The sequence below is a fragment of the Pterocles gutturalis genome, unplaced genomic scaffold, assembly GCF_000699245.1.
Source record: "Pterocles gutturalis isolate BGI_N339 unplaced genomic scaffold, ASM69924v1 scaffold21744, whole genome shotgun sequence".
Taxonomy (NCBI): Eukaryota; Metazoa; Chordata; class Aves; order Pterocliformes; family Pteroclidae; genus Pterocles; species Pterocles gutturalis.
Window position 1 is genome coordinate 61,108 of NW_010131204.1, and position 12,860 is coordinate 73,967.

The following is a 12,860-nucleotide window of genomic DNA, read 5'->3' on the forward strand; positions in this document are numbered from 1 at the left end:
TGTATTCATCCATGCTCCATGTCTCAGACACCTTCCATACTGTACAGATCATCATACTGTATTCCTGGGTCAGAGCGATAATACAAGATTGTAGCATGACTCACCTAACTGCATTTTCCTGCAACCTCTATCTGACCTGTCAAGGACCCACTGTGCTCTACGGAATATGGTGCTAGTGAGACTCTCAGAAGTTCAGTATGGGTATAGGTGAAACTCCAGAAGTGTCAGGATAAAACTAGGAAGGATTTTCCAGAGCTCTTTGCAATGCAGCACTTCCAGGAGCAACAGTTCTTAGCACTACATTAAGCACATATCCAGTTATACATGTAATAGCAAGATGAACTGGATCTACTTAACTAGAGCTCCTGTATTTCCTCTAGTGCTACCAGTATAGGTAGGCAGCCAACATACTGTCACCTCACTTCAAGAAGTAGTACCTCTCAAAGGTGATATTCTCTGGGAGTGATGTCACTATGTTGGCCAGTTAGTACTGGGAGAGGCGGTCACCACCGTCACTGGAGTGCCTTTACTGGGGGACACGGCTTCCTGGAGGAACCCAGGTCAACACGGTGGTGAGTAAATGCTGAAGAGGTAGGTTGGGTGGGAAGGATTCTGCGTATTCCTGTAGCATACTAAATTCTGCTCTCGTGCCAGTGTAAAGTCCATCAGTGTGATATCTACTCCGAAGAGCTTCATAGCAACTTTCAAAATCTGCAGTAATATAAAATCAGGAAACTTTAATAAAGATATCTAGAACTAACATAAATTCTTACTTTAATGGCCTTAGAATATTGGGTTAACTAAAACTGAGTTGTTATACAGGTATCTTTACATGTTCTTCACATTTTCTCTCTCTTTTTCTCTTTCTCTCTTTCGCTCTGTTTGTTAACATTTACTTGTTATTACTGTACGTTGCTTGCAACTTGTGTATGTTACAGACTGTCACATTTTATTCTGTGAAGTTTTTCTCCAATTCCCATCAACCTGAGCTCCATGTTGGGCAGCCGAGAACAATACAGTTCTTTAATGCAAAAGAACAAGGATTGTCACAGACTATAGGTAACTTCACTGAGGTTGTGACACAAAACCTGATGCAAGGTATTAATGCAAAGAGTAAGTACTTGGTATGACAATAGAGCTACTTAGTTAAATTACCTTCTTTTTTTCAGATAGTCTGCACGGGAAAAATTAATTTTCATTACTCTCCAGCAGAAAAAAATTCCCAAATCTACTACTTTAGGATTTCTTTCACTGCCATTTTGAAAACCAGTGATGGCCATGCTGACGCATCTTTACTCATTTTCAAAGGTTTAAACCCATATTTTCTATGCTGTTCTTCTCTATGCTATACCTCCTTTCATACTCCAAGCTGTAATTTCATCATTTCATCATCCTTTGTCTGTGGTTTAATATATCTTTTCCATGATTCTTTTTCTAATTTAATATAGTTACATCCCTTTCACTCTAAGGACCTAATTTAACAACAAAAATGATCCCCTACCCATGGGATCCACATTTCTTAATCCTGCATGAGGCTCTGGAGCTCCCAAAAAAATTGATTTCTATAGCCAAAAATGGTCTGGCACAGAAGCATAATTGTTATTTTGCTGAATCAGGTCCTGAGCAAAACATTTTGTTACATCTCCCCCAATTGCTCCCGAATACTACTTTGAAAGAATGAAAGAAAACAACTGATAGACATTTCTGATAGTTTTCTAGAGGGACAGCATGAAGTTTATTGCTACTAATCTTAGTCTTGTCAGTAAATTCTGTGTTAACTGAGAAATCACTATAGCCATGTACTAACTCAAGAAAAGCAGATTTTTCTCAGTGTGCAGATCCTTTACTTCCTGATTTGCTGTTATGTTTTGACCTTCCCTTAATCAATGAAGAAGCACAGCAGAGTTTACTCTAGTATAAAAAAGTAGAGTGATTTATAATGAAGCAATTGATGAGTAGCCAATGAATATTAATGAACAGTAAATACTATCCAGGCAACTAAACCAGAAAAAATCTTGCTAATAGGAATAAAATCTGAATTAAAGAGACTCAAGAGAGTAAGGAATTGAACTGGAGATATTTACTTTCTGTGCAACATCTCAGAGAGAAATTTAGGGATATAAAGTCAATGGGTATTTTCAGATGCTGAGCAGCTCTTAACCCCCCCCCAAATCAGAGGACATGTCTTTGGATACTTGCATTCATACTCTTAACTTCATCCTAATCATTTGTTTAGCAAAAGAATTATCAGGCAAAAGTGATGCTGCAAAAATAGGATGTAAAAAGGAATGTAAAATCTTTGCATTTTCTCTAGAATTAAGACAGCTGGGAAATTCTGTCCTCCACCAGCAACTACAGCAGCCTCACAGCTGCTCTGCTTCCCACTTCCAGCTAACAGGCTTGTAGCTAAGAAAAGCTAGAGCACAGCAGTTCTCCACCCTCCCCTTGGCAATGCCCCTGTTCCTGTACCATTCTGTCACTGGCCCAAGAGCCAGGGAAAACCATCATACCAAGAGAGTTTCCAGCATAGTATGACACAACTGGTGTTTGCCACATTAACAGCCCTTTTATATCACCAGAAAAGTGCAAGAGGACTGAAAAACAGAAGAGGAATTAACTCACTCAATAGACAACATACCACTAGTTTCTTCAGGGATCCAGTTAGATTAAAGCTCTCTGCTGTGAGAGACCTCATAGAGATCCTTATTCGTAAGAGACTTCAGGCAGCTACTGTGCATGTTAGGGTTAGCAACAGGGGTTTAAAATGAGCAAATGAAAATGACCCTCAAGCTCTAAATGAAAACCAAAGGATGCCCTCAGTTGGTCAGGAGTGGAACTCTCTATAGACCATAATAATGACAATCCCAGGTTTGGGATGAGGGCTGTAAGAGCACAGTTGAAATCTAGACGAGCTGTAGATTAATTTTTAGGTGTACATGGGGTGATGGTGTGGAATGTAATTTTAGTCAGATAAGATGTCCCCAGTAGAAAGATCTTAATCTTTCAAGCAACTGCCTTTCTCAGTTCTGGCCCTGTTTCACACTCAACTGCTCCTACCTCCTTCCTGCTTTTCAGCCCCTTCCCTTGTAACAGGGCTGCAGAATCTTGAAATCCCCTGACAGTCTGTGTTCTTCTGGAAGAGATTGCCAGGGTCCCACTGTGACCAAAGCAAACAGCATTATGTCTCTTAATTGCTGTGTTTCTGATCTATGGCTGAGAAGACCCCATCTTCTTTAGCACAGTATCAAAGAATGGTTCATGTAGCCAGATATTGACTCAAAGGTAAATATGCATGGATACCATGCTACAAATTGTGGAGTTTCTCTCAGCCCTGTTTCAGTCAAAGTGGTCATGACCTACGGAAGTCCCCATAAGGACTGGAAAATGCATTGGATTTCCAGTCCTGTAAGCACTCATAATGCTCTAGCCTGAGAGCGCCTTTCAACTCATCCAGTCTTTGGGGTAAATGACCACTTCACAGCTCTGTAGACACATGCGAGACAAAAGAGAGGGGCAGTTACAACCTCAAGAGGAAGCAGTGTGAGTTGGGATCATCCTTGTCCCCTACACAATGTCTGAAGACATCTAAGGTAAGAAGGGCAGAGCAGGAACTTGTTTCTTGGCAGCTGTTGGAGAATGGCAGTCTTTGCTTAAGGGAAGAGGGCTGGGGTGACTTTCCAGTGTAAGAACCCCTCCTGTACAAGTGCCACATTTCCAAGCATAGATTGAGGTCAATTAATATATCATACAATTATGTCCACTGATACTATGAATGTAAGATGCAGTTCAAACAGCTGGAGATTCAGTACTAGATTCTAGCTTAAAACTTTACCAGCACTGGTAAAGTCACTATGACAGTGTGGAACCATTTGCTATGACGAAAGAGATGAGCCATGCAGCTCATGGGCATGGGCAGTCTCTACTGTGCTTCTCCACAATAAGCAGAGCATACTAATGCAAAACCCAGCAGTGCTCCCAAGTTGTGTTTGTGTTTTTGTTTTGGTTTTTTTTCCAGAAACCCTCTCTCCCCCCCTTTTGAAATTCAGTGATTGCTTGGGAAGAACCAAGGCATTTTAAATGTACTTTTCTGCAGATAGGGATAGATGAGACAGGAAAAAAATAAAGTGGAAACCGCTCAAATGAGGTAGCTGAGAAACAAACCACTCACCTGGGAGATCTGCTGAATACTTTCTTTAGCCCCTCAGCCAAGTCTCTGCAGGAGAATGTTTAAAGCTGGTGCAGTTAACTAGATATTCACAGACAGGACAATTAGGGAGATAAGGTGCCAAGCTGAGAGTCACAAGATTTTGTTGTAAATAACCTTTTACATAGCAGTGGGCAAGTCACTTCACTGCATGGTAGTTTTACCCGTCTGTAAAACAGAGATTATAACATTGACTTTTCTTCATGAAACACAACCTAAAGAACAAAAAATGCTATACAAGCCTAATTCAATCTTCTAACTGTGGGCTGATGACATCACTGATGTTTTCTTTATTCCCAGAACAGACTAATCACATATTAAATATCATGTGATTGCTGAGGCCTGCCTTCAGAGCATTAGGTGCTGCTGACAGTGGTTTGGAACTACTCTACTTAACACTTACATACACCAGCAATAGATGCAGTCTTCTGTGCTGGTCATTTCTCTGCTTCCTAAATATTTAGCAAAATTGTCACTGTAGATTAGTATTGCTATCCAGAACATGATCTCTAAGGCATGGTCCGTGCATGGAATATTCAACGGACATTAGTAGGACAGTTCAGTGATTAGTCCACATCTCCAGCTATTCTGTTCTCTTCCTATTGAACAGAAACAAAATAACAAGGTTGTGGATTTTCAGCAAGTGTAGAGAAAAATTCATCAGTGCTAAGGGAGGCTGCAAGAGCAAGTTCCAGCTCAAGTTGCTAGGGATGTATAATGCAATTTAAGAAATTAATTCCAAGAAAATCTGTTTTCTTGTCATTCAAGAACAGAGCCTGCAAACTGCTTCCACAATGATCACTGGCTGTTACCAGTGAGAAACCTGACCCACAACCACGCTGCTCAGAGGTGTTTTGAGCTCCAGAAATGGACCAGTGCCCCCTCCATCACTACCAGTTTCGTTTGCAAACAGAGTCCAGGCATAGCAGTGGGAGTCCCAGAGATTTCAATGCAGAGCTCTGCTGACACAGCTGCCTCCCTCATTTCAGGATTAGAGCCATCAGCTTGTAGCAGTAGAGGCTTATGAAGAAACCCAGTTCTTTGCTTATCCCCATGAGGACAGCAGCTCTCCCCAAACACAGTTAAGTGATTTTTAAATCCACATCTCAGTACCTGTAATGTCACAGTTACTATGGCAGCCGTGCCAGGTTTTTGTGCAGAGAGTGGTATTAAATAGCAGGGAGTATTATGAACAGAAAGGAATGGCAACTCAGTGCAACCTTGGAACTTTAGAATCCTATTGAAAGTAGCATCTACAAGTATTAAAATGCACCTATAGATTTTGCCAGTTTTTAAAATGTACTGAGAGAACTAATTAATTAATTGCTCACAAACCTCACTCTTTGGGGAAATCATCGTCTCATTCTGCATTAGCAGAAGAAGGAAGTAGGCAAAGGTGATGATCTGCAGAAAAGACTGCTTATGTTGTGGCAAACCGGTGACATCTAAATAAAAGGCACAGAATACAACTACTGGTGCATGGATAAATGCACAGTGTATGTCATACACATCCGTGTGTGTGTGCGCATGTGCGTGCACGTGTGTGCAAAGCAACAACCGTAACTTGAAAAGGCTTTTGCCTACTACTCATCTATGTTGTCCATCTGAAATCAGAGGATCAGAATCACATCTCCAAACCTTACCTAATGTATTTTTTATTTTGAGCTTGTTTTATTACTTCGCTTCAGAATAACTGAAAAATAATTAACAGTAGCATTCAGAACAAGCTAGTATGTGAATCTGGAAGAGACACTGAAACTAAGTCTATCCGTTGAGTTTGTCTTTCCTTAAAGACTTGCAGGACCACCCATTGCCTTACAGTGTCTAGGTAATAAGCATTGTGCAACCGAGGTGTAGGATGCTGCCAATACTACTCAGTTAACATATCTCTCAGCACTTGCGAGACTTCAGAAAGCACATTTTGACTGTTTTTTCCTCCCTTCAACCAAAACACTCATATCAAGCTGTGCCATATTTCGAGTATATTCTCAATATACTAATTTGCACTTTAAAACTCTAAAATAAATCCTACACTAAATAGCACTTTAAATTGTTTTACAAATGTCAAACAAGTCACACAGAGAAAACATACTATTCTCAGTCTATCCTCATGGGAATATGTGGAGCAAAATAGGTGAACCTGATGACCTATTTTTATTATTTACAGACAAGAGTAAATTTTACTCTATTTTCCAAATTCATGGCCTGCTGTAGTGTTTTCCATATATAGTGTCCTGTGCTAGCATTGCAAATACTGTATGTGCTTCAGAGGAGAGCATCAGAAAATGGATTGCTTTTTTTAAAATCCACATTCCGCTGTCGTATTTCCGTATGTAATGTACTCTGTGTGTCTAAAATATGTACAGCCATTCTGCACAACTGATACCAGAAATGCTATAAAACCATCTGGTTAAATTTTGGGGAGGGGAAGAACAGGAATTTTCTCCTCAGTAATGTTGCACACAGGTATCAATCAGCACAAACAGAATATACTCAAATACTAAAACACAACTCAGTCCACTGCCTCTCCAAAGCTCTGAGCGACAGCAGGCTTCATGACAAACAGGTCATTCATGCACCATCCGATGTCATCCAAAAACATAATCTGATTTCTAACCGCAGTCTTCTGCTCGCAGGACTAGGAACCAATGCACACCCGTTTCTGAAACTGCCCCTCTATGTGGAAGTACAGGTGGCTGCTGTTACACCTAACGTGATCATGTTTTGTTTCTCCTCCCACTTAACAAATTATTTTATTTTGGTGCAGTGCACAAGAACGCAGTGTCTAGGACAGACATGCTACCTTTTATAGTGTTGCTATAGAACTTGTTAGCTGTGAAGCCTTAATTTGCAGCTGGAAATCTAATAAACAGTGCATAGTGTTTCAATAGCCTTCTGCTTATATGTTTGAAGATTCGAAACTGAATGGTGAGGTGGCCAAGGCGGCGCTGGCAAACGAAGACTGTCCCCACATAGACCAGGCTATTACGCCTGATGAGGGCCTGCCCTTTACCCGCTCTGGCACTCGGGAGAGATATGGACCCTGCTTCCTCTTATCAACCGGGGAATATCCCTGCCCGCCTGATGGAGGAATAAGAAAGGGTATGTAGCTGGGGCCCTATAACCATGTAGTTAGCAACCATTTCAAATAGATAAGAGAAAGCCAGCTGTAGCTGTAGCACGCAATAGCGCGCTTGCTGTAGAGATGCACGTTTGGGCTGGAAACCACCACCTGATGTCTGCATTTGGAGTTTCTAACCTATTTCTTTCAGAAAGAAAAGCCTGAGGAGCTGTAACTACCCCATGCAGCTATGCTAGGCAGTCAAGTCTTCCACCCCAGCTGATGCAGTAAGCTTCAGTGGAGGATGCTCTTCAAGTCCTTAAATTAGCCCGTCCTCCAAGGAGAGGCCAATTAACATTTCAGATCAATGAAGGTTTGCCACTTGAAAAGTTCACAGATCTTACCAGTCTCTGAGGAGCACAGACTAGGAGGTGGCAGACAGAAAAGATAGAATACAAAAGCAAAATGCCTTCAAGAAATATGAAATTATTATTCGGCTACCTTAATGGAGCACTAAAACAAACTATTTGGATATTTATAGCTGTTTAGTTCAACACAGAGAAAGAGAAGCATATAAGAACATCTGTTAGCACAGGTGTCTTACAATTGGAAAATAATCCATCTAAAATCACTTTCCTTTCATAAGTAAATCATTACTAGTTAGTTTCTCAGACTTCTCACAGCTACAGATCTCTCAGAACTAACTGCATTTTAGTTCACTAACGGTCAGAATAATATATTTAGCAACAGAAATCAAATCAAATGAAAACCTTCCCTTCTTAAACCAGGCTGTTTTGCTTAAATAATTTCACATGAGGAAACCATACAAACCAAAATTAATTACATATATATGCATCAAAGTTGATAAGGAATGGGAAAATTGGAAAAGAAATCTCTCTTCAAATCAGTGTTTATCACTGGTGTACTGTATATAGTATATGATATAGTCAATATTTTAAAACTGCAAAGATTGTATGATGTAACCATACACTGAGTATGGAGTATAGAATTCCCATGTGCCATTGTATGATGGGCAACAGTTATAGTAAATGCCAGTTAGAGATAGTGTATGTATTTATAAGTTTAAAGCTTATCATCAACAAAGATATAGTTGGACCACAAGACTTTCATATGAAAGTATATCCTCTAAAATTTACCTTTGTAGCAAAGCGTTTTATTTGATTCTGTATTGGATAAGCATTGGCCGCGTTCATTCAGCCTAGGCGAGTTCGGGTGGTTCCAGTGGATCAGGGGAACACTCCAAATGGCACATCCTTTGGGATGAGGAATGTATGGTTTTCACGATGCACTGAAAGTTTTTCCCGGTCCCCGCCACCCGCCTCTCGTTACCGAATGAAACAGAGGCTGGTTGGCTAAAGAGTAATATATGTCAGCATATTGTTGGCCTGTTTGAAACACGTTGAGAGCATCTTAATTGTTGTTCCAACAGAATTTCATCCATAGTTTGTGCAACTCTCTGTACACTTGCTGAGCTGTTTACGTGCATGTCTGAAAAAGAAGGGGGGGAGGGAGGGAGGGGGGAGGGAAAAAAAAGCATGCAATTTTGTTTTTTGTTTTTTTGGTTTTTTTTTAATGCTGAGAACAAAGGAGTAGTATCTCTATAGCAACACAATAAATTCTATGGATTTTGTTGCCTTTTCCCCCTCCTGCCCCCAAAGATACCAGAAACCTTAATTTTGCCTGAGGTCAAAATGCATGAAGTGGAAGGGAGAGGTATGCATGAGTGTATGACAGAGAAATAGAAAATCCCTCCCACTGACTCTTTTTTTTTTTTAGGGTACAACCATGTTGCTGCCTGTAGGATCAATTACATAGCCTGACCATCCTTGAGAAATGATGATTTTTAAAAAATATCTATGTATTTTTTTTAATCTTGTTTTTTTAAACTTCAGTGGCCTTCTGAGTCATGTTGCAAGCGATACTACTCTGGGCACGTACATGCATGCAGATGCTATTAAACTGGCTACAATGTTGACCACATTCTTAGTCCATTCTGTCATTGATCCAATGCTGTACTTTGCATTTTTCTTTTAAATGAAGGTTACGAAATGTCACGGAGCCTTAACAGCATAGCTGGCATAAGTGGAAAAGCGATAGGACTATCCTCAGTGTCTGCGCCCTACAGCTCTCCTAGTCCAGTGAGACGTTCTTGGTCTCCCATCCCATCTATTTTGTAGCATGGATCAGTAGCAGAGAATGGTCTAAAAAGCTTTATTTTCAATTAGCCTGTGCTATGTTGCATATAATCCAGGTGACTAAGTCTGAAGATGCAATGTCTCACAGTAGCACCTGCTGGGAATGGTGTTACTACTGATGCTAGGTGACAACACTCCTAAATAGCACTCAGATGACAATAGGCAGGCATTCACGTAGTACTGGTGGGCCATACGCGCTGCATGGTATCAGTACCTAGGATGAAGGGTAGATGCACCAGATAGTTTCCGTCCTGGTGCATCATGCTAGTATATGCTTATTTTGGCTAATGGTGGATCTACTGGCTCTGTATGGAATGGGTTAGGCATTTAGTCGATGCTGAAACATGCCAACGATGGAAGATTTTGCTTTTCTCAGGATATTTTTGAGCCATAGGAACCCTGCAGGAGTTTGAGCAAACAAGCACAGTAGGATGAAACTTTGCATGGGCGCCTATTTTAAGCTGAAAGCAATACTCAGACACACTGTAGAGAGGTCTCAGTCTGGCTGACTGCATGGAAAAAAAAAATCCTGTTGAAGAAGAATATGGCTGCCTCTGCATGTAGCTATTTCACCATTTCCTCCTTCCTTTAAAACTAAGATGCCGAGCTTGATGTGAAAAGCGCAGGGAAGAAGCTCAAGTACTGATTGTATTCTTTACATGCAGATCTTTGCAAAGAAAGTCCAGTCATTGCTAAATATATGCCAACAGAGGCAGTCAGAGTGACCTGACAAGGCGAGATGGAGATGAACATTGATGGCTAATAAACATCTGTCTGGAACTGTGCAGGCATAGAAGACCTTCTCATTTGGACAAAGTTAACTCGCTCCATGCAGGTTTTACGGATGATTCTTCATGGTTTCGGAGTTGTACTAGAGATGCAGGCTTTTTCTACGGCCAAAATGTAACAAAACTGTAGAAGATCTTTTTTTTTTATCTATTTTTTTGTTCCATAGCATGAATTGCATGAAGACAAAAATTAAAAAAAAAACAAAAAACAAAAAACAAGAAACAAAAAACACTGCAAATGTATGATTAAGGAGGAAAAAAAAGCAGAGTTATATATTTTCTTTGAAAGCTCTTTACTTTTACATACATTGTTGTAGCCAAAATGTAAAACATTATAAAACTGTACATTTCTTTGCTATGGATCGCTTCTTTTTGTATACAAGATACAGAGTAATGGTTTTAAAAAGTGCAATCAGGCAGTCATCGGTCATATTGACCACGCCTTCACAGTTCATCACACCGACATGGAAATCAAGAACTTTTAATCCAACTAGAAGTGTATAAAAATAAGAAAAACTTTTTCCTGTCTGTTTTTGTTGGCATGCTTGTGACACATGGGACCTTCCTTCGGACCTGACAGTAACAGCTGGTCTAGATTTAATTTTCCAGCTCTGGTTATGTTGTATTTTATTGATGTATAGATCCAACGTAAAGACCCTTCATAAATTGTTCATATAAGTAATCAGTATGAATTTTAAACAAAAGAGGTGTTATTTTAAAACTGGGACTTATAGTACAAAATCAGGAAACTACTCAAGTATAAATGGTCTCAAAGTTTAAGAAACAAGACAACAGCATTGTATGCAATTTAGTACTGAGTAAAATGCATGCACAATGTTATGCAAAACAATTCTAGCATGAAATAAATTTTGTATCATGGTTTCAGTGCCTGCTGTATAGTGTAAAGGAGAATCGTTTTCCGAAGCGATCAGGGGTTTCCAGAGACTTGATTCTAAAATCTTGAATAAATACAGTGTTCTCAACAGAAATGTAGGAAAAAAGCTTGGTATTGCTTTGGTTCTACAATGCTAATTTTGGTTAGTAGATAATAAATGAAGCCTGCAAACACTTGATACAACTGATGTCTGAAGAATTCACACCATTAGCAATTTTACAAGGGAAGATTAAAAAAATCCTATAATTATCTAGGTATCTTCCTTTTCCCTCCCCAACAATAATAAAAGTTTGTCTTTTTAGCTGATTAAATGAATTCAGTTTTTCTTACTTCTTTGGGCCCCGTCCTTCACTTGTTCTTCACTGAGCCACAGCAGTCCACCTGATATGAAACTCTGAAAGAAATCCAGGTGTCCAAGTCGCACTTTATTTGCCACACAAAACATGCAGCACTAAGAACCGAGAAACACAAGGGGATTAAATTTCATTTTAGATCCTACAAATGACAACTATGGACTATGTATCAACAGCATTTTAATTGCTTGAGCATTTTTGATTAAGTACTCCTATAAAGAAAGATACACCTTGATCCTCACGTAAGGAACTTCAAAAGAGCTGGCAACCTTCTAGACAAGCTACGACATCTGCGATGGCTGATGAGAACAGAAAAGGAATAATATCCCTATGGTCTGGAGGAAGGAGAGATTAAACCCATCAAAAAACCAGAAGAAACACTCATGGCTCTGGTAAGTGCTAAATTATAAACCAAAAAACAACTGCAGATGGACCTTGTCTTCACAAATCTCTAAAAGGAAAATCAAGGAAGACCTCAAACCGTGTTTTAGGAATAGAAGAAAGGCTGAGAATCTGAATTTGTATGTAATTAGAAACCTCCTTTGTAGTCCTTAATGTATCATTACGTACTTGATTTCTACTTCAGTTGACTATCCTTTCTCCCAAGAACTATTTTTCTTCCACTGTTTCCATACTGTTATTCTCAGCTGACAAATGGACAACTTCTTATCTCCAGAGGGAAATCCAGGATCCAAAAGTTGCCTAATGAACAACTTTTCCTCTAATAATGTATTAAGAATCCAGAAACAAATTTATCTGCCCTATTTTTTATTTAACACTAACTCAAGGGCCCAGCATGAAGGCTGCTCAAATTCTCCATTACCATAAGGAACACTTACAATTCAGCCCTGTAAATCCCACATAGGACGTCCCCTTCCACTGCACTTTGCATATATATATATATATATATAAAAGCCTTAGCTAACAGGTTGGGTACACACGCCCTAAGGCAATTGTCATTTTGTGCTACACTTTACACCTGCCTATCCCATTTTCATTTAGGTACTCCTCTTAGCTTGTTCTGATTTGAGGCAACCATGTCTTTTGGGTGACTTCTATAAACCCTTCAGAAACAGAACAGTGCTTCCCATCCACTGCCGTTCGGGAGATGCTCTAATAAGCTTAAAGTCCATATGATGCCAGAGTTCCCCTGGCACAACAGTGGCAGTTCTGATAACACAGTGAAAGAGGGAGACAACTGGAAAATTTCAGGAGCTGTTGCACCAAATCCTGACACTGAATCCTAACAGAAATTTACCACATTATTACAGCTGCCTTACATTTTAGGAGGTTTGCTGGACTATTATGGTTGAAACATTAATTCCCTCAAGCCTGCCCACTCC

The 12,860-nt window shown here is 39.8% G+C and overlaps 1 protein-coding gene across 1 annotated transcript in view; it reads left to right on the forward strand.

Moving 5' to 3' along the window:
- KCNC1 (potassium voltage-gated channel, Shaw-related subfamily, member 1) overlaps nucleotides 1-10,449 on the forward strand; it is a gene marked incomplete at its 5' end in the record, with an annotated part of 18,446 nt that extends 7,997 nt beyond the window's left edge. The window contains 2 exons of the mRNA XM_010080537.1: nucleotides 7,118-7,306; nucleotides 10,147-10,449. Of these exons, the coding sequence (XP_010078839.1) occupies nucleotides 7,118-7,306; nucleotides 10,147-10,211 (254 nt within the window). The remainder of the gene's footprint in view (nucleotides 1-7,117; nucleotides 7,307-10,146) is intronic.
- Nucleotides 10,450-12,860: the final 2,411 nt, after the last annotated feature.